At 43.6% G+C, this 19,486-nt stretch overlaps 2 protein-coding genes across 2 annotated transcripts; both read left to right on the top strand.

The window, feature by feature from the left end:
* The first annotated feature begins 4,969 nt into the window (after positions 1 to 4,969).
* LOC109466379 lies at positions 4,970 to 9,127 on the top strand. Its single transcript, XM_019764092.1, has 2 exons — positions 4,970 to 5,141; positions 7,061 to 9,127. Exons 1-2 carry the CDS (start codon positions 5,063 to 5,065, stop codon positions 8,413 to 8,415), a joined length of 1,434 nt encoding a protein of 477 aa, XP_019619651.1. The 5' UTR covers positions 4,970 to 5,062; the 3' UTR covers positions 8,416 to 9,127.
* Positions 9,128 to 14,450: 5,323 nt separating this feature from the next.
* LOC109466364 lies at positions 14,451 to 17,238 on the top strand. Its single transcript, XM_019764075.1, has one exon. It carries the CDS (start codon positions 14,451 to 14,453, stop codon positions 17,154 to 17,156), a length of 2,706 nt encoding a protein of 901 aa, XP_019619634.1. The 3' UTR covers positions 17,157 to 17,238.
* The last annotated feature ends 2,248 nt before the right edge of the window (positions 17,239 to 19,486 follow it).

A 19,486-nucleotide genomic window follows, 5' to 3' on the forward strand; every position in this document is an offset into this window, starting at 1 on the left:
TTATTCAGACTGAGAAACGGCTGAATTGCAGGTTATATTACAAATATTTAAAAGTAACATTCATTTATAATATAAAACAAATCATTTACCTATTCAAAAGCAATTCTATCACGGCTTGCTTAATATTTCATGTATCCGTTACAGATGATTAAAAAGATATAATTGATATATAATCACATAAGTATATTTCGCAAACAGTACGACTGGTCAATTCTACAATTTCAGTATAACGGCCAATGTCTTGTCAGAACAACCCGTTTGCTTTGGCACCTAAAGACTGTTTTAGTTAAGGCCCGGTCACACTTAGGAAGGCCCATAGGTACACTTAGCATTTTTTATTCCACTTTGTATTTTCTATGGGTACTTTGTATTTTCTATGGGTACTTTGTATTTTCTATGGGCCTTTTTTATGGTAGACCGAACCAAACAAAAAATAGTAACCCAATGAAGGGCGCACAAAACGATAAATCGTACAAAACGATAAAAATACCGCTCTACCCAGCGAGATCACAGAGACCCCACCAGGTAAGCATACCGGAGTACCTACAGACACGTCTGTGTGTACTTTGCGAAGTTTTTTTGGTGGCTGGCGAAGCGACATTCATTTTGCTTTGATGTGGATGCTCCCATTTTTATTATGGGCGGTATATTTCTGTTTACCATTCCAGGCAACTAAATTTATTTTGAACCTATTAAAACATAATATACTTTACACTTTAAGAAAATTTTGTTTGCTTTGCATGCAATGTTCCACACGTTTATTAATTAGGAGTATCAAATAGTGATTATTACATCCTGGCATAGATTATGTTAATGTGGACACAGGACCATACTATTTTCGGGGGTGCTAGGACATATTGTTCAGACTTCCGTCAACATTTCCGTAGCGATATATGGTAAATCACTTCCTCGCTGAATGTAAATTACTCCTTTGTATTAAAAAAAGCCCGTAATCTAAAGCGAGGGTTCATTGCCAATGTTGGGAAAAAATTGCATTGCGGTTTGCTGCCCTCCTACCAACCGCGAACGTTCATCACATGCAGTTTACGCAGGAAATATGGACAATATGCCGTTTCAGTAAATAACCTGACATCTAAAATTGTTGAAATATTCACAGAAACTCAAATTACACTCTAGGTTGACCGTCTAATCGTGTGGTAAGCTACATGTGTGCTGTAGTGACATGAATTGGCACTTTTGTGGGGAGGGGGGCGTCCCAACAAAGGTCAACGACCTCCATGGCTTACGGCCTATGTTTCACGCTTTTGCACTTCATAAATGAACAATTTTAGATGTCAGGTTATTTACTGAAACGGCATATTGTCCACATTTCCTGCGTAAACTGCATGTGATGAACGTTCGCGGTTGGTAGGAGGGCAGCAAACCGCAATGCAATTTTTTCCCAACATTGGCAATGAACCCTCGCTTTAGATTACGGGCTTTTTTTAATACAAAGGAGTAATTTACATTCAGCGAGGAAGTGATTTACCATATATCGCTACGGAAATGTTGACGGAAGTCTGAACAATATGTCCTAGCACCCCCGAAAATAGTATGGTCCTGTGTCTACATTAACATAATCTATGCCAGGATGTAATAATCACTATTTGATACTCCTAATTAATAAACGTGTGGAACATTGCATGCAAAGCAAACAAAATTTTCTTAAAGTGTAAAGTATATTATGTTTTAATAGGTTCAAAATAAATTTAGTTGCCTGGAATGGTAAACAGAAATATACCGCCCATAATAAAAATGGGAGCATCCACATCAAAGCAAAATGAATGTCGCTTCGCCAGCCACCAAAAAAACTTCGCGAAGTACACACAGACGTGTCTGTAGGTACTCCGGTGACACGGCGTGGCTGGTTGCCCACCATGCCCTTAAGACGAATGCTCTGCTGTACTCTAAGTGGAGGTTTATCCACTCGGGCACATGTCCGAGGAACAATTGCAATGGATTCGAAACAATGGACCACGTGATGTGGTCCTGTAACGAAGTGTTACTCACATGGACATGGGTGGAGGGCTTCATCAGGAGATGGATATTGTCAATAAACATATGGTCATCTTCGGTATTGTGCCAACCTCCTGGCCAAAGTGTAAGAGAGATGTCATAATCTACGTCATCGCTATCGCGAGGAAACGGATTTGGTCCTCGAGATGTGAGGCACTCTTTGACAAAACGTTTATAACCCACGTTGAGATAGTGCCGTACATCAAGGAGTGCCTCCGCTCAAGACTGAAGCTAGACTTTGTACGCCTTGGTGAGGCAGCTTTCCGAGCACAGTGGTGCTCTTCAGTACGTTGGGCGAAGGTCGTAGGGGGAAAACTACGCCTGCGGTTTTAATCCCCCGTTCCCTTCTACTCGTATCAGTTTTTTGTTGTGAAATGTCTGTCTTTTATGTCATTATTTTATTTTGATGTGTCAAGTTGGCAGGAGTGGGTTGGTGGGAGCACTTGGACAGTAACCTGTCGTGGGTAGCTTGGCACATCCTTTTTCTATTCCCCTTCCTTTGTCTATGTCTCTGTCACGTCGAAAAGTTGAAAAAAAAAAGAAAATAGTTAAAAAACCTCCTGTCTCTCTTGTCTAGTTTTCACTCTTTTTTTGATTTTGTTATACCCCAATTAAAAACGGGTACTCCGGTGTGCTTACCTGGTGGGGTCTCAGTGATCTCGCCGGGTAGAGCGGTATTTTTATCGTCTTGTACGATTTATCGTTTTGTGCGCCCTTCATTGGGTTATTATTTTTTGTTTGGTTCGGTCTACCATTAAACAGGCCCATAGAAAATACAAAGTACCCATAGAAAATACAAAGTACCCATAGAAAATACAAAGTACCCATAGAAAATACAAAGTACCCATAGAAAATACAAAGTACCCACAGAAAAAAACAAGTACCCATAGAAAATACAAAGTACCTATAGAAAATACAAAGTACCCATAGAAAATACAAAGTACCCATAGAAAATACAAAGTACCCATAGAAAATACAAAGTACCCATAGAAAATACAAAGTGGAATAAAAAATGCTAAGTGTACCTATGGGCCTTCGTACACACTGGCCGAACTTTGCCGGAGCGTTCCTTGAACGGTAGGGACGGGGGCCGAATTTCGACAACGCTCGTCACCGCGCCCAAAATGTGGGGGGGAAATGAAAACACGGGCGTTGGCTTAGCGGTGCACCGCTGAAGCCGGCGTTGCTTTAGCGTTGGTTTAGCGGTGGCGAGCGTTGGTTTAGCGGTGACGCGAGCGTTGGTATAGCGGCGTTCTGCGCATGCGGTTTAAGGCCCGGTCACACTGGCCGAACTTTGCTGGAGCGTTCCTTTAACGGTTGGGACGGGGTCCAAATTTCGACAACACTCGTCAACGCTCTGACATCTCCATACCAACGCCAAACCAAAGTTCATTGCCGACATGGATCGCTGCTTCAACGCACGACACCGTTCCAGCAACCCCGTATCCGCTCGTAAAACGCTTCCAACCGCTCCAGCGAAGTTTGTGCAACGTTTAATCGCCGCCCGGGCAACGCTGGCGAAGCAGCGGTGGTCCAGCGTTCAAGATTTCTGCGTTGGCCTAGCGGACCCAAGCGTCCACGAACTTTCGCCTAGCGATGCCAAACTTTGACTGGGCGTTGGTGGAGCGGGTGTGAACTTTGCCGGGGCGGAAAATTGCCCCCTCCTCACCGCTCGCAATATTTTGTGCAGCTCAAAACTTTCGGAGCGGTAGGAGGGCCCCTCCAGAAACATCAGCGGTGGCCGGGCGAACACAGCGTTGCTTTAACGGGGGCCAATTTCCGTTTAACGGTAGTGAGCGGTTTCGAGCGGTGATGAATTTTTTTCAACGTTCAAGGAACGCTCCAGCAAAGTTCGGCCAGTGTGACCGGGGCTTTATACCTCATGGGTGGCTCCATTTTGCAGCAGCATTGACGCAAGATCAGTTTCTCTCGGCTGTTCATGCTGTGTCCAGTGTGCTGCAACCCAAGGCTCCTTCTTTAGATCCATCTCATAAAATCTTGGTAATCAAAACAAAATCGTAAAGGTTAACATTATTTGGCGAAGGTATGAGGTCGTGGAACTAGTTTTATGTCCACATATTATCTTGATATATCTTGTTTTCTTATATCAATTTTGACAAAAACAAGGGAAATCGTAGATTTCAAACCTCCGGGTTTTTTTGTGTTCTATTGGTTTAGGTTATTTGTTTGTGTGTAGTATGAAAGTTATGTGCGTAATATGTTTGTATGTGTTTGATGGCTACTGACGGTTGGTTCGGTATGGACTGTTGATTAACGTGTCTCACAGTCTGACAGCCTGCACCGTCACCCGCGACATTACCCCCGCCGTCATCCGGCGCCGTCATTGCTGCGCCGTCACCCAAAATTTTTATCGGAACCAGACACCCCTCTGTTTGACCCCTTTTGAATGCTAAGACCCAAAACTGCAACCGCCCCATTCCTTAACAACATGGTAATTACCATTTTCAGCATGGCGGGGGTGTCCGGAGCACTTAAAAACCTTTTATTTCGACGCCCATAAACACATATGCAATTAAACAAAAACGTTCTGCATCATCTGCAGCACAATAGCAATACGTATACCGAACCACAGACAAATCCGTCCAGCCGATCGCGAGAAACAGCTGCTGACAGAAATGTTTCGAACCATAGTAAAACCTCCTCGCGGAAGGATATCTCCTTCCCCGGAGGTAATGATAAATGTTTTTGTCTCTTTATCAAATGTTTGCTACCGAAGGCTAGTGAACATTCCTGTTTTGCCACCGTAGGATCTGCTTGGAGAATACTACAATCCTACAATTTCAACCACAATAGGCAATGAGCCACTGCGACACAGTGGATCTGTCTCGTGACACGTTTTCCCCACCTGACAACTACACCCACGAAACAAGCCATCTGATTGGCTGATGATGAGACAACGCCTTCACAACGTTGTCTTGTCATTGGCTACGTAAACTGATGCAATCAACCGGAATGCCGGGTCATCTGGGGTCATCTACATACATATCACAACACACTAGGCTAGTAGTAGGATGCTTTCAACCGGATGCCCCGTAGAATTCTTACAGAGATTTGCAAAATGCTGCTAGCAGTGGAACCACGCCGTGTGTCTAGGATAAACTCAGGTGAGCGTGGGTAGTAACTCAGGGCTTATTTCTGGATCCGGCGCGGGGAAAAAATCAATGGGGCCCGCGAAAGGTTGGAAAAAGCACACTGTTGTTTGTAGAGGATATAGTCAGACAAACATGGGCATTGAGGTAGGTATTATTGCGTGTGTGAATATATATAACGTTATATGATTTGTGTCAGTAATCAAAGTTGTAAGATCTTTAAGGCGAACAGTAACTTAGGTTTAGGACTCTTCTTCGTAGTGTTGGATGTGGACACAAAATCTCAATTTGGAGCCATTGTTAGTCAATTCCGAACACAGAACGTTATCACGTTAAGCCATGCCCAAATTACCCTTTTACCAGGCAGACAACTTACTAGACAACAGTAGGTGACATGTGAAAATAAACTATCATGTGATCAGGCCAGGTGTTATCTGCTATCCTCCTCGTTACAGCATGAAAACAAAGGTTTTATTGTTGCAGTCCAGGGGGTCTGGGGGACATGCAGATGTGTGTCAATGTGTCACTAATAGCCCCAAGATGGTTATTATAGGAGAAAAGGAAGGAGAAAGAGCGAGGGAGGGAGAGAGGGGGGAGAAAGAGGGAAGATAGGGATAGATAGCCTCTACCAGGCACCGCGGATTGCTAGAAAAATAGTAGAAATTGGCCAGAATAAAGGGATATAGTATACCAGAGAAGATCCCGGGCCATAGAAGATCCAATCCGTGGGTCACAAATTGGATCTTCTATGGCCTGGGATCTTCTCTGGTATACTATCCCTTTATTCCGGCCAATTTCGACTATTTTTCCAGCGATCCGCGGTGCCTGGTAGAGGCTAAGGGAGAGAAAGAGAAAGGGGAAAGGGTCCTCAGAGATGGGGATGGGTAGATGCAGTCATGGTGCCATACTATTTGGCTTCTTGTAGCTTTGAACTTCATTTGACAATTCTTTCTGCAGAAAATTACCAAGGATGGCACCCAGGCTATGATAAATAAGGATTTATTTTATTTACTTTTTTCTCTTTTGTCACTATTGCCAAAACTTGGAAAGGCATCAAGTTTCCAGTTTGACAGAATTTGTGGATGAATTTGCTGTAGGGTAGAATCTCAAGATGTAAGAATTTGGAACACAGTTCAGTACTGCTATAGAAACACATCAACTCAACACATCATAGCACAATACAACACACATCATCACATTAATACACATCACAACACAATACAACACACATCAACTGCAACACATCACAACACAATACAACGCACGTTGTCACAACACAACACAATACAACACAAATCATCAAAACACATCACAACAATACACCACACGTCATCAAAACACATCACAACACATGGCATCACAACACATTGTAACACAATACAACACACGGCATCACCACACAATACAACACACCATATCACATCAACTCAACACATCACAACATATGTTAATACAACATACGTCATCACAACACAATACAACACATCAATTATCACATCAGCTCAACACATCACAACACAATACAACACATCACAACACAATACAACACATCACAATACAACACATCACAACACAATACAACACATCACAACACAATACAGCACATCATAATACAATACACCACAACACATCGATGCACAATACAACACATCATAAAAAATACAACACATCACAACACAATACAACTAGAATACAAAACATCACAACAAAATGCACAACAAAACACAATACAAATACAACAAAACACAATATAACACAATCTGTAATATTATAATTAGGTGATTTTAACTTCAGTTTATGATTTTTACCCTCGATCAATATTACACTGTGTATAAACCTTTTATTCAGTCTGTCAAAAACCATTCATGAAGTAGTTTGGCATATTTCCACAGTTCTATGATTTTTTATATTTATATTTCATTGCCAATCTTCAGGTGTTGGCAGCATCCCCACAGGCACGTGCCGAGCAGGAGCAAAGATGGTAGACCGCCCCCTGACCGTCCTGGTTCCCTTCGCCAGCCCGCTCACCCGCAGTTCCTCCGAGGGCGCTGCAGCCTCGGGGCTGTACAACTTTATCTGGGACGACGCGTACAGCCTGGGCAGCTGCTACTTCACCGACGGACAGCGCGACATGCTGTCGTATGTGGACAAGTGCAAGGCAAGAGGGGACGTTGACATGGTTCTCAGCATGACAGAACCGGCCACGGTCGTTCACGCGGCGCTCGTTCAAGAATTCCCCCATCTCCGCGGTCCCAGTGTGGAGTCAGTGTTCTTGTGTATGAACAAGTATTACACACAAAAAGTCCTCGACCCTGACCCTATACCTCACGAGGGTTTAGACTTGGACTCTCCTCGCCTAAAAGAAGATGCACTCAGAGTGATACAGGACATTGGCCTCCCTGCTATTGTAAAACCTGCCTCTTCCTTACGATCTACAGGGGTAAAGAAAGTCAACACAGTAGAGGAGCTGCTACAGGCAGCAGGTGACTTGCGCAAGTTTGGCACCCAGGTGGTCATGAGAGAAGTGTTTGATTCCAGCTTAATGAGGAACTACATTGAGAAATATGTTGACCTCAAGAAATACCCTCTGGCTAATAGTAACATGGCGGTGGTGGAAAAGTACATCCAAGGAGAACTCTTCACAGTGGATGGATGTGTCTACAATGGGGAGATCATCCACTGGGCTATCTGTGACAACCTGTACTTCAAAAGCAGGCCTGAGTGCATCCTCGGATTTGCTAGTCCATCTTGTCTCTCTGACAAGCTGCAGTCTCGCTTGTGGCAGGCTTACGACAAAGTCCTGAACAGGATGATTGGACATGGGTTTGACAACCAGGAAGCCCACTTGGAATTCTTCCTCACCAAAGACGGAGACTTCAAGCTGCTTGAAATCAACGCCTGCATGTCCCTGACCTTGGCTCAGCTGTACTCACACTGCTTACCGGGCGGGGATTCGGTGTGTTTGCAGTTGGACCTCCTGCGAGGTGTGCGCCCAACAGTACCACGTCCCACGGGCAGATACAGTCTGGTAGGGTACATACAAACTTTTGCGTCGGGGAAAGCCAAGGAGCTTGTAGACTTTGACGCTGCGGCTGGCGTCATCGAGGATGGGTTAGGGAACGTGAGGATTATCGTGGACCCGGACCGCGACATCGTACAGGCGGGCGACTCTGGGAACATCCTGGGTAAAGTCACCGTACAAGGAGACGGGTTTGAAGACGCCTTCCAACAGTACAAGAACATCTGTCTGAAAATACTGAGAAAACCTGAGCTCTCTCCATGGGAATAATAGCAGTAATGCAATATGAAGGAAGGGTAGTCATCACTTTTTTATTCACCTATTGGCAGAGCTTAACATCAGAAAGTCTTATTATGAATGATGCTAGCTGTTAATGATACAACGAATCCTAGTAAAGGTACCAAGAGCCATTATGCTTAAAGCAAAACATTATGCTTTTTCCTTGGATGTGCAAGGTATCACTGAGGCCCACATTTGTGCCCCTACTATTATCACCAATTGTGTTGGGTTCTGCCAAATGTACACCTAATATTCAACCATCACAAAAGCATACTTTTGTCTTTTCATAGTTGTGAGGCTCCCTCATACTCACTCACTCACTCACTCAGCACCGCATGCTCATACACAGGAACAAAATCTGTATCTAAAATATATATTGTGATTAGAGTAAATGAGAGCATGTATTTTAGTTGCTTACATTAAATGCCCCTAAAATATGACATTTTTTATTATACTCATCAGTGATAGCCTTCTTTGATTAACATCATTACATGTTTATGCCAAACATACACACTTCCTGTATTATTCAACCATCACAAAAGCATACTCTTGTCTTTTCACAGATTCATTATACTGCCTGCAAGTTCAGAAGTATTTAAACTTGAACTGTAGTTATGTAAAACATACATTTTAAGAAGCCTTAGGCCACACCAATTTAATTTCTTGGTTAACGGACATTTCTAGAAAAATAATGGAGCGGGCGGGCAAAATAAAAATAAATAAAAATAGGCCTAGGCATCCTATTATGGCCCAAAATGGTAGGATAGGAGCCATGAAGTCAACACACCAGGCTGGTTCAAAATTTAAACAATGAATGTTGAACTTTTAATGATACCACTGCATTGAAAGATGGAATAACTGTAACAACTAGGAAGAAAAGGACTGTTTTCAACTGTTCAGGGCAAAATATGAGCATTTTGCAGTTGATTCTGAATTTTTTTTTTTTTTTTGCAAATCAGAAAAAAATGAAGCGGGCGAATCCGTTAACCAAGAAATTTAACTGGTGTGGCCTTATAAATATTGCAGTATCTTGGTCCAACCTACAAGGCCAGCAGCTGTGTATGTCATGCTCCAGCAATGATAATGTTATATTCCAGAAATAGGCATTGTTCTACAATAGACAACATTGTATGAATGCATATTGAGAAATCAAATTCTGGTACATTACATTTAGTGATCAACAAAGGAAGGGATAATGATGATCCTTTTAGTGTAACAGAATAATCCCATGGATAACGACAAGTACGGTGAATTAGTAATACATAGGTCTGAATCATAAGCATTATCAAAATACAGTGTGGAGTTTCTTTTAGATTAAGAAGAGCAGAAACCCCTGTTAGTAGCCAATGAAGAACTATAAGTGTAGTAATTTAATTGTCAGATTCAATGACATAAGTCATAAGCGGGAAAATCTTTTATTCTAACCAGAGAAGTCAGCAACAAATGTTTTCATTTTTCAGTCCTGCTCACAAGGAATTTTAAAGGAAATAAAAAATAAAACTCTGAATTTCATATGACTTGCTTCATCTCACTTGACAGAAAAATAACTATCATACCTAAGTTAGTGTCACAGTCACGTAATAAGTATATTAAAGTACATTTTACTTTCTAAAAGAGGTTGTAGAATGTTCACTACGTACGTATACCTTGCAGCTCTTTTTGGAAATGCACGATGTAAATTAGTAGTTAAAAAAGGAAAGCTACCCTTAGAACGGATTATAATGACATTTTGTATCTTGGATAATAGCAATATATAAAAAGGAAAGACAATTGTTTCATCAAGTTGAACATAGCAAATACGTAACCCAATTAAATAAGAAGTAAGTAGCTCTTGAAATCTTAGATTCCAAACCTCCAGGAAGTGTATAACGCATTGTGTTCACAAGGACTACTGACAACTTCAGACTTCACATTAACCAAGGAGCTTCCACGCATTAGTGACCATCCCTTACGTATAGAATCCGGCAGGCATAGCCGTACCCCTCTGAAAGATAGAACGTGCGAATTCTGTAATCATTTATATGTTGAAAACGAGATACACTTTCTACTTGACTGTACATTATATAAAGATGAACGCCAAGAACTATTCGATATTTTACATTTAGACAAGATATGCAAGGAAATGTCAAAGCAGGACACATTCAAACACTTCATGAAGCAAGAACGAATGTATAGCAGACAAACTATGTAATAAATTATTATGTTTCCAAATGTTTCAAAAAGAGAGAAGAAAGGGCAACTAACAGTAGATGATAGGTAGTATATAGCATTGTTATAATGTATAAATTCCTAGCAATTAGCATTAGAATATAGCGTCCCAGTATATGCAATACTCATGTTTTGCATACTGCATGTCCTCTTGTGCATTTAGCCCATCTGGGCAAGAACATGCAATAAAGATTAATATCATATCATTAACTGTAAGGATACATGATGGGTGATATCACAATTATAATGAAGTACACATGGATTCCAATACATTTTGCTCGTGTGGTATGGTCGATTCAATTACCATCACCTGATTTAAGGAAAGCGTTCCTGTGTATCAAAGTAAACGTTCAACTAGTTCCTTGGTTACTAAAACATCACGAAGGCTCAGGGGCGCCCTCTGGCAGCTTGAAGGTGAAGTGCTGTAACAGTGATGTAAAGATGAGGAAGATCCCCATCCTGGCCAGCTGTTCACCAAGGCAAATGCAATGACTAGGAAAATACACAGACGTCCTCTACTGTTTTAGGTGTCTGACTGTACTTGTTACGGAGTTTTATTGTTGAAAAAAATGAAATACCTTTATTGTACATTCATGCCACGACGGGCTAGGCACAGGTCAACGGGCTAGGTACAGGTTTTATGTCCATGTAGTGACTGTCTCGTAATCTCCAAGCAGATCTCGGTGGCAAAAAGACAGTATCAAATTGGCCAGGCAGTATCCATTAGCCAGAGAAGCTCCGCGGCCACCGACGGTGGGGATCAGGAAAAAAAACGGCCATATATAAAAAGGTAACGATCATTCCCCCACAACCTCTGCTTGGAGAGTAACTGTCTCGTGGCGGGTGGGAGGTGGTGTTGACAGTTGATTGATATTAAAGGTGTGACCCAGCACACGCCGGAGTAGTGGAAGGTATGCGGAGAATTTCAGGAACTGGAATACACGATTAGACTACATCATCCAATCCTCTCAGTACAGTCAAGGACATAATGTCCTTGGTACAGTTAAATACTGGCAATACAGATACAGATATCCATACCTGTTTGAGGTTATGATGAACATCACATTCCGTCCCATTATCTATAATATCAATACAAAACGTTAGATAATACTTTTAGTGCCTTTAGTTGTGGCGACTTTTGGAGACACAGAAGTCAACCCCCAAAAAGCCTTTCTGCTTATGTATTACATATCCTCTCTCTGTCACATTTATATTATGTTATTAGTTTTAAGTAAAGATAAAACTTAGATTAGTAGAAGTAGAACTTTATGATAGCACATGATAACATTTCCTCAATACATCATGTCCTACATCATGTCCAGTACTCATGTCCTCGCAATTAGCCCTCAGGCATAAACATGCAATAAAAAGCTTCCAGGAACTGGCAGGCTTTGTCAATAGCTTAGACCGTAGTTCCTCCCGCTTTGTCAATAGTCAAAAGAAAATTTCACTAACAGGACAATAACGAAAAAAATCTTATTGGACTGGCTAAGCATGTCAATACCAAAGGAAACAATCTTTTGTAAGCCATTACAGGCTTAGCCTGACAATAGTGTAGGAAAATCTGTCAGTAGCCTGTGTCTTTGATACATGTATTTATGTTTAACGAAGGAAGAAATATTGTTTTTGCTCAGTTTCTTCTTCTTCTCCAAACAAATAAGGCCAATGACTTAATGTTGGGTTTCATCATGTTGCAATTTTATACCAGGAGGGATTAAGACTCCTGTCTGACCACATATATAAATGTGTTGGAGTAAGCGCAGAGTAGACCATATGCAAAGGTAAACATTATGAATTCAGTGCTTTGCAAATGTTACCTTTCTAGTTATCTTTCGTCACATGTGCCCTCCCAGTCTATAGTGGCACTAATGACATTCTGGTAGTATAACTCAGGTGAGCGCTAGCAGGCAGGTTGGACGAGATTTCAGACGGAAGTGACTACGTCACAGATCAGCATTCTAGTCTGCAAGATTCAAGATGGCAAACTTCGTTGTCACAGGTAAGAATTCCTGTCCATTTCTAGGGAATGAATTCAGAAGCTGTTTTCTGTCGCCGAGAGCAAGGTTTAAGAAACTCATAGAAAGTCGGTAGCCATGTAGTTATAACCTCTTTATGAAAACCATGTGCCGACAGCTGCAAATACTGTGTGAGAAGAATTAGTCGTCTGTATAGTTAGTAACAGAAACTCGCTCGTCCAAGGACACGACGCATCTCAGTAAACTACATCGGTCTGGCAAACATCGGTCTGTAGATTCATATTCCACGAGGAAAAGTGAGTTATGACGTACTCGTAGTCTCACAACTACCACAGAGTTTAGCCAAGTATGGCCTCTGATGTTTCAGTAACAACAAACGTCGTATAACGTTATATAGATCGCACCAACTTACGAATGAATGCCAGGTACGATCTACGACCTCGCTATACTTAACCGATAGTTCGCTCATCGACAACAACATGGTAGCCTGGATATACGTTCTGTTTTTAAACAGAAGTGGATGCACACGGAAATGGTGTCTTTCAAAAAAAGGCACCATTTCCGTGTGCATCCACTTCTCTCGGTGTGTAGGTGTTTCGTTGTGCCTTCAGGCTTGAATGAAATGACTCGGAAACAAACTCGGCGACCCCACCATCACTGTCACTGAACTAGTTTTGATAGCCCGAAAAGGTATGAAACTAGGTCAACTTTTAAGTTGATCTAGTCTCAATACTAATTTTGACAGGACAATACTAATTTTGACACTAATACTAATTAAATTCAATTAAAATTGAACATTAGTATTGTCCTGTTCTGTATTTGTCCTCTACGGTGGTGGCGGCATGAACTTAACATCGTAAACAAGAAGCCATAGGTGACAATCCTCCGTGAAGTTTTATATTTTGCAACAAAAATAATCCCAGGCGTCAACGCCAGACCTACTGTGCAGACATTAGGGGCCATTAGGCAACGGTTAATACAATGAGGGCACGTCACAACCATAAAACATAAAAAGACCTAAATCCATTAGTGCTTCCAGGGCGTGTAAAGATACTGTGCTTCAAGTTCGAAGTTCATTTTAATTACACACACACAATCATTGCATTCACATAAAGATCGGACTAGCATGGTCGTGTCACTAGTAACAAAGACAGCCCCACCGTCTTACCGTTCCTGTTACGTATCAAGCGCGACTCTCCAGGCCAAAATTCAGCAACAGTTGCGGCCAGCACCGCGAACATATGGTACCACTTATCGACTCCTCCGCGCGTCTGCATGAAGTTCCACCTCCCCCCACCGCTATTCCAAACAACGGGTTTTTCTGGACCATTCCAATGTGCCTCATAATTAATTGTAGGGGTGCATCTGAAATATTAAATTGACCGCGAAAACAGCAACGGCAAAAATACACATTCGTGCATCAACACGGGCATGCCCGCAGACGGCGTATAAAATTGCATGCCGATTACACAAAGAGAACCCAGTGTTTTGACTGCGAACACGAAAAAACAGCTCTTCACAACACTCCGTCTGGAGGTCCTGACCTCCTTCACGGAGTAATGAGGTGCTCATAACTGCTTTCAGTGATAAGAATAATAAACGTATGTCCTAAAACTGTAACCAAAGAGCTGTAAAGTATACTTTCAATTGTTGTTTTGCCTTTTACCTATAGTCGCTGTTTGATGAGGCAGAGGCGATTCCATGCAGCAAAGAGGGAACAGGAACAAAAAGCAGTGAGAGTACGTGACTTCCTCAAGTGGGTAGAAAAATGAAGGACTGACCCGGAAATATTGACTGTAAGGAAACGTGGTGCCAGAAAACTAATAGCTACACAAATTGAAAATGGTGCTACGTGCTACGGTCTGTGCTGTATTTCTGCTTGCAGAGATTTTACATAGCTTCCAGGTCTATCATGACCTTTTAGTTTCGGGTGAAAATGTCACAGAAATCCCGGAGGATGCGTCAGTCAATAGCACGGTGGTGCGGCTGAGAGATTCTCTTGTTGCCGCCAGCCGGGTTAGTTCTGCAGACGACGACAACGGGACGTGTTGGTCAGCCAACATCACCACGGGGGACGATTGGGGACGGTTCGGGGTTCGCGCTGAGGACTGGGCGGTGGTCGTAGCGGCTCCGCTGGACTACAGGTTACAATCGCGGTACAACCTTACCGTGGAGCTGACAAACACCGGGAACAGGAACGTCTTGTATGTGACCCTCGTTATCTTAATCATAGACGTGTCTGGATACCCGCCATTCTATAACAAACAGTGTGAAACGCCAGTCCTTTTCGATAAAGAAAGGAACGGGCAATATACTGTATTCAGTAGCGAGGGATTTTATACTACCATTGATGGAGAAATAGTTGCGTCTTACGACGACTATCTTCAGTACCCTGCACCAAGAGACAACACCGCTAACTTGGACTTAAAAGGAGATTGTTCTGCAAAGTTTGTCATCAGTTTAAGCAGGTTAAGTGGAGACTACGTCATATTCTCCTCCGTGCTCCATTCTCCTCCTCATAGAGGTAGAGTCGAATTCGTATGTCGTGACCGAAAGGGGAAGAGTAAAGGAGGGATTACTTTGTTGGACACTACTCTCGATAACGACTTGCCTCAGTGGGTAGATAGTGGAAAATTCAAGATAGACCGCTATTTCTTTGCTTTCGAGTTGAATGAGATACGGTCCACGTTACCATACTGGTTTCGATGTAGCTCAAACGCCACGTTCGTCGGAGGGATAGTTCTGATAGAGTTTACATTTCAGTACAACGTAACAGGATGTCCTGAGGGGTGGTACGGTGTGTACTGTGACAAGAACTGTGTTTGTAAGAGCGGGGCCCGGTGCCATGGCTTTAACGGTGCCTGTAAGTGCCGTCCGGGCTGGAGAGGGAGGGCCTGTGATGTTCCCTGGCCCGAGGTTGCTATTTCAGAGACATCTGGCGATTCAGACGTGAAGTACATCTTTACCAATTTGACCTTGACCTGCCTTGCTCCGCACATACAAGTAGCAAATATGACCTGGGCTTATCAACCAGAAAACACACATAACTACACAAAAACCATCAATAATAAGACAGTCCAGAACAGTTCTATCAGCTTTCAGCCGATCCTAGAATCAGCTAATGGCAAATATATTTGTATGGTCCAAGCTAGAGATGGTCGACATTTCAATGCGACTTTTATACTTAACGCCACCGAATGCCGACCCAACTACCATGGGGAAGTTTGCAGCCAGGTGTGTGACTGTGAGTACGGAGGGACGTGTGACAGGTGGGAGGGGTGTCTGTGTCCTGCCGGCCGTCGCGGAGACAGGTGTCAGCACGAGTGCGCCCCTGGCACGTTCGGAAGGAACTGCAGCATGAGGTGTTACTGCGAAAACAACGCCTTGTGTGATCCAGTCAATGGCAGCTGTATTTGTGCTGAAGGACAGTCGGGTGAGTTTTGTCAGAACGTCTTCCTTCCTAAGAAGACCCAAGTTGTTGTTGTAGTGTTGGCGTCCGTTATTCCAACCATTGTTATAATCGGTTGCATTTTAGTTGGAGTCCTGGTTAAACGGGTTAGCCGACGCAAAAGAGGACCGGAACAGCCAACAGGGAATTTAGAAATGACGTCCGTCATTGAAACCCTTTCGTCATGGGAAGTAGATAAAGAGGACGTTCACTTGGAGCACATGATCGGGGAGGGAGAGTTCGGCCATGTCGTACGGGCAAGACTTCACGTGTCGGAATTAGGCTACGAGGTTTTGGTCGCCGCTAAAAGTATCCGGCCCGACCGCATCACAGCGTCTGCTCTCCGCGACTTTCGCCGAGAAATGCACATACTCGCGAGAATCCACGAGGACAAAGAGGGACACCCGAACGTGGTGAAGCTTTATGGAGTTTTGACTAAGTCGGAGCCTCAGTACATCCTGGTAGAGTACGCGAGCAATGAAGAACTACGCCGGTACCTGTGGACTTTGCGTGAACAGTGCAAGATCACGGGGGATAGGAAACTGTTAGAGCGTCTCGGTTTCGCTTCTGATGTGGCCTGTGGGTTAGCGGAGCTGGCACGTCTGAAGATCGTCCACCGGGACATCGCGGCTCGTAACGTCGTCATCAGCGACAGGAAGGTAGCTAAGATCGCGGATTTCGGACTGGCGCGTGACGTCTACATGTCGTCGGCGTACGAACGCACCGAGCAGGGCGGGGAGGAGGAGCTGTTGCCGCTGAAGTGGATGGCCGTGGAGTCGTTACGGGACGGGGTGTACACGTGTGAGAGTGACGTGTGGTCGTACGGCGTGTTGCTGTGGGAGATCGCCAGTTTTGGGGAGGAGCCGCGCTACGCTGGCGGTCCCATGCACCCGGACGTCTGCACACTGTTGGAGCTGCTGAGGAAAGGCGTCCGTCTGCAGCAGCCGCAGAACTGTCCGCTGCCGGTGTACCGCATCATCAGGTCATGTTGGGTATTTAATCCATCAAGGCGACCAACGGCGGACGAGCTATTACAGCAGATTAACCTGCTGAGGCCAAATAGACATGCTGCACACCCGGAGAATCACAACATTCAATAATGCCCCATTCCCACTAGGGCCTTGCTGATATGAAACTACCCGAACCGCGATTCGGGTAACTCGCATTCCTCACATCTGGACCACGTGCCATACATTCCTTTTAAACCGTGCCCGATCACGATTCTCCGAAACTGCATTCATTGTTTGATGAAAACACGCGACGTAGCGTGTTATTTATGTCAGAGGTCAACGACCTGCTCGCTGATGCCCCCCTCCCAGCGTATCTCGGCCGAATGCCGACGTGATCCCGACAGAAGCGGTAAAGCTCGTCCTAGAATGGACAGATCATTTGACCATTACTGCTCTTTAAGTCGCTGCCACGTAAACATTGGTATTGCATATAAATATAGGAATATCACCCCGTTATCCATGACCAGGTGAAGTTACATTGAAATCACATTGCGTTCAGACGCAAATCGCGATGCGGCAAACCGATTCGAAACCACCTCTAGAAGTGGTTTGGGATCGATTTCAATGTGATTTGGAGCGTTCAGATGGGGCCACTTGAAACCGGCTTCGAGGGGAACCACATGTAAAGCGCCTTCACTGACTTCATATGAACAGGGCCTAGGGTAAAATTGTCGAGCCGAGTCGATTCGCTTTGATCCGGCTCCAAGCCAGCTCGAAGCCGGATCAAAGCGACTCAATTACCATGGTATAAAAGAACACCCATGCATATCGAGGCATCATTTTATTTTAGATTTATTCCGAAAGTGCAAAGCACGTAAACAAAAAAAAACACGTTACCATTAACATCTCTGGTGCAAATAATCGTAGTTCTAAACGCGTGTGCGTCCATTTGAATGTACACTCTTTAGTTACTGTACATGTGATAGACATAATGACGTTAGTTGATGAAGGTTAGGCATAATGAGATACGCAAGAAAACTGTTACTCACACAAACAGCCACTGGGTAGATTTGCAAACTACTTGTCGTCAGTGACTGACATGGGATCTGTAGTTGAACAACTATTTATCAGATAAAATATAATCGGTGGCGCAAAGGCAGTATCAAATTGGCCATAGAGTATCCGAAAACTGTCTGGCCAAAGGACACTGCCTGGCAAAATTGATACCGTCTTAGAGGCCATCGAAGCATCTGCTTGGAGATTACAAAAACTACACAACTAAACACTGTGTGGTTTTCATAATCAGATACAGAAAAAAACAAGGAAAATCGTAGATTTTGTACCTCCGGGTATTGTAATGTATGTTGCAGAATGTTGGGTGCATGTTGGGACTGTTCTTTAAATTAATGAATGGTGTCTGGGTGTGTGTGTGTTCACGCGAATACCACGTGACACAACTATGCAAGAGGAAGCTACGCAACTTGACACCTGTGCGAACAAGAACAATATGATTATGAACGGGGATAAGTCCTATGAGTTGAGACTGTGCTTTTCAAAAAATCCACCTGTTCCACCTCCCCTCACACTTGGAGGCAAAGAAGTCCCGGTTGTTGAATGTGCCACGTATCTGGGCTTCAAACGTCACCGCAGCCTTGGGTGGGACAGCCAAATCTTACACATGGCAAAGAAAGGCTCAACCCGTATTCACTTTCTCCGCATGCTCAAGAAGGGCGGGATGCCACCAGAGGACCTGGAAACTGTGTATACGACTCTGATACGACCTGTGTTAGAGTATGCAAATGTCGTGTACGTGGGCTGTAACACAAAACAGAACAACACGCTTGAGGCTGTACAGAGAAGGGCGGCGAGAATCATCTACGGCAACAGTACTCAAACAACCCCCTTCTCCACCCTCCAGGACAGACGGGAAACTGCAGCAAAAACTCTGCTCAAGCAAATGCGGCATGTCAGCCACACTTTGCATTCTTTGATGCCCTGCGACAGACACCAGAGCACACGGCGGTCCCTGAGAAATGGAAACCACATCTCCTTTCCGAAGTTCAGAACTGAACGACTGAGGAAACCTTTTCTGTTTCAGGCAATAAGCCTCAGCAATCAAGATTTGTAAATAGTCCGCCTCGGTTTTAATGGACCTGAGCTACAAAATTTTAAATCTATTTAAATTTTAATCGTCAATGTTGTGCTATTTAATGTGTATCTCTTTTCAAGCTATTTTAACATGTAATCACTTGTGCAATTCAGCCAAGCAATGAATATTGGCTGCCAATCAATGTGAATAAAAAAACAGTTTCAGTTTTAGTTTTTCGAAAAGTTTCGAAATGTTTGTAATTGGCTAAATGATCTGTGAAATCACTAATCCCCCCTAGCCGACTGGAGCCCAAAAATAGAAAGGACAGGGGGCATCCCGTGGCGAATCTGGCTGCCCGACCCTCAGCGACCAGCGATAATGTAAACAAACA

Source organism: Branchiostoma belcheri, unplaced genomic scaffold, assembly GCF_001625305.1.
Source record: "Branchiostoma belcheri isolate BF01 breed outbred unplaced genomic scaffold, Haploidv18h27 scaffold164, whole genome shotgun sequence".
Classification (NCBI taxonomy): Eukaryota; Metazoa; Chordata; class Leptocardii; order Amphioxiformes; family Branchiostomatidae; genus Branchiostoma; species Branchiostoma belcheri.

Excerpts from the sequence above, each read along its gene's own strand:
- LOC109466379 (XM_019764092.1), top strand. The coding sequence starts at position 5,063 with ATGCCCCGTAGAATTCTTACAGAGATTTGCAAAATGCTGCTAGCAGTG. Across the intron at positions 5,142-7,060 it reads TGTGTCTAGGATAAACTCAG|GTGTTGGCAGCATCCCCACA; the intron begins GTGAGCGTGGGT and ends GCCAATCTTCAG.
- LOC109466364 (XM_019764075.1), top strand. The coding sequence starts at position 14,451 with ATGGTGCTACGTGCTACGGTCTGTGCTGTATTTCTGCTTGCAGAGATT.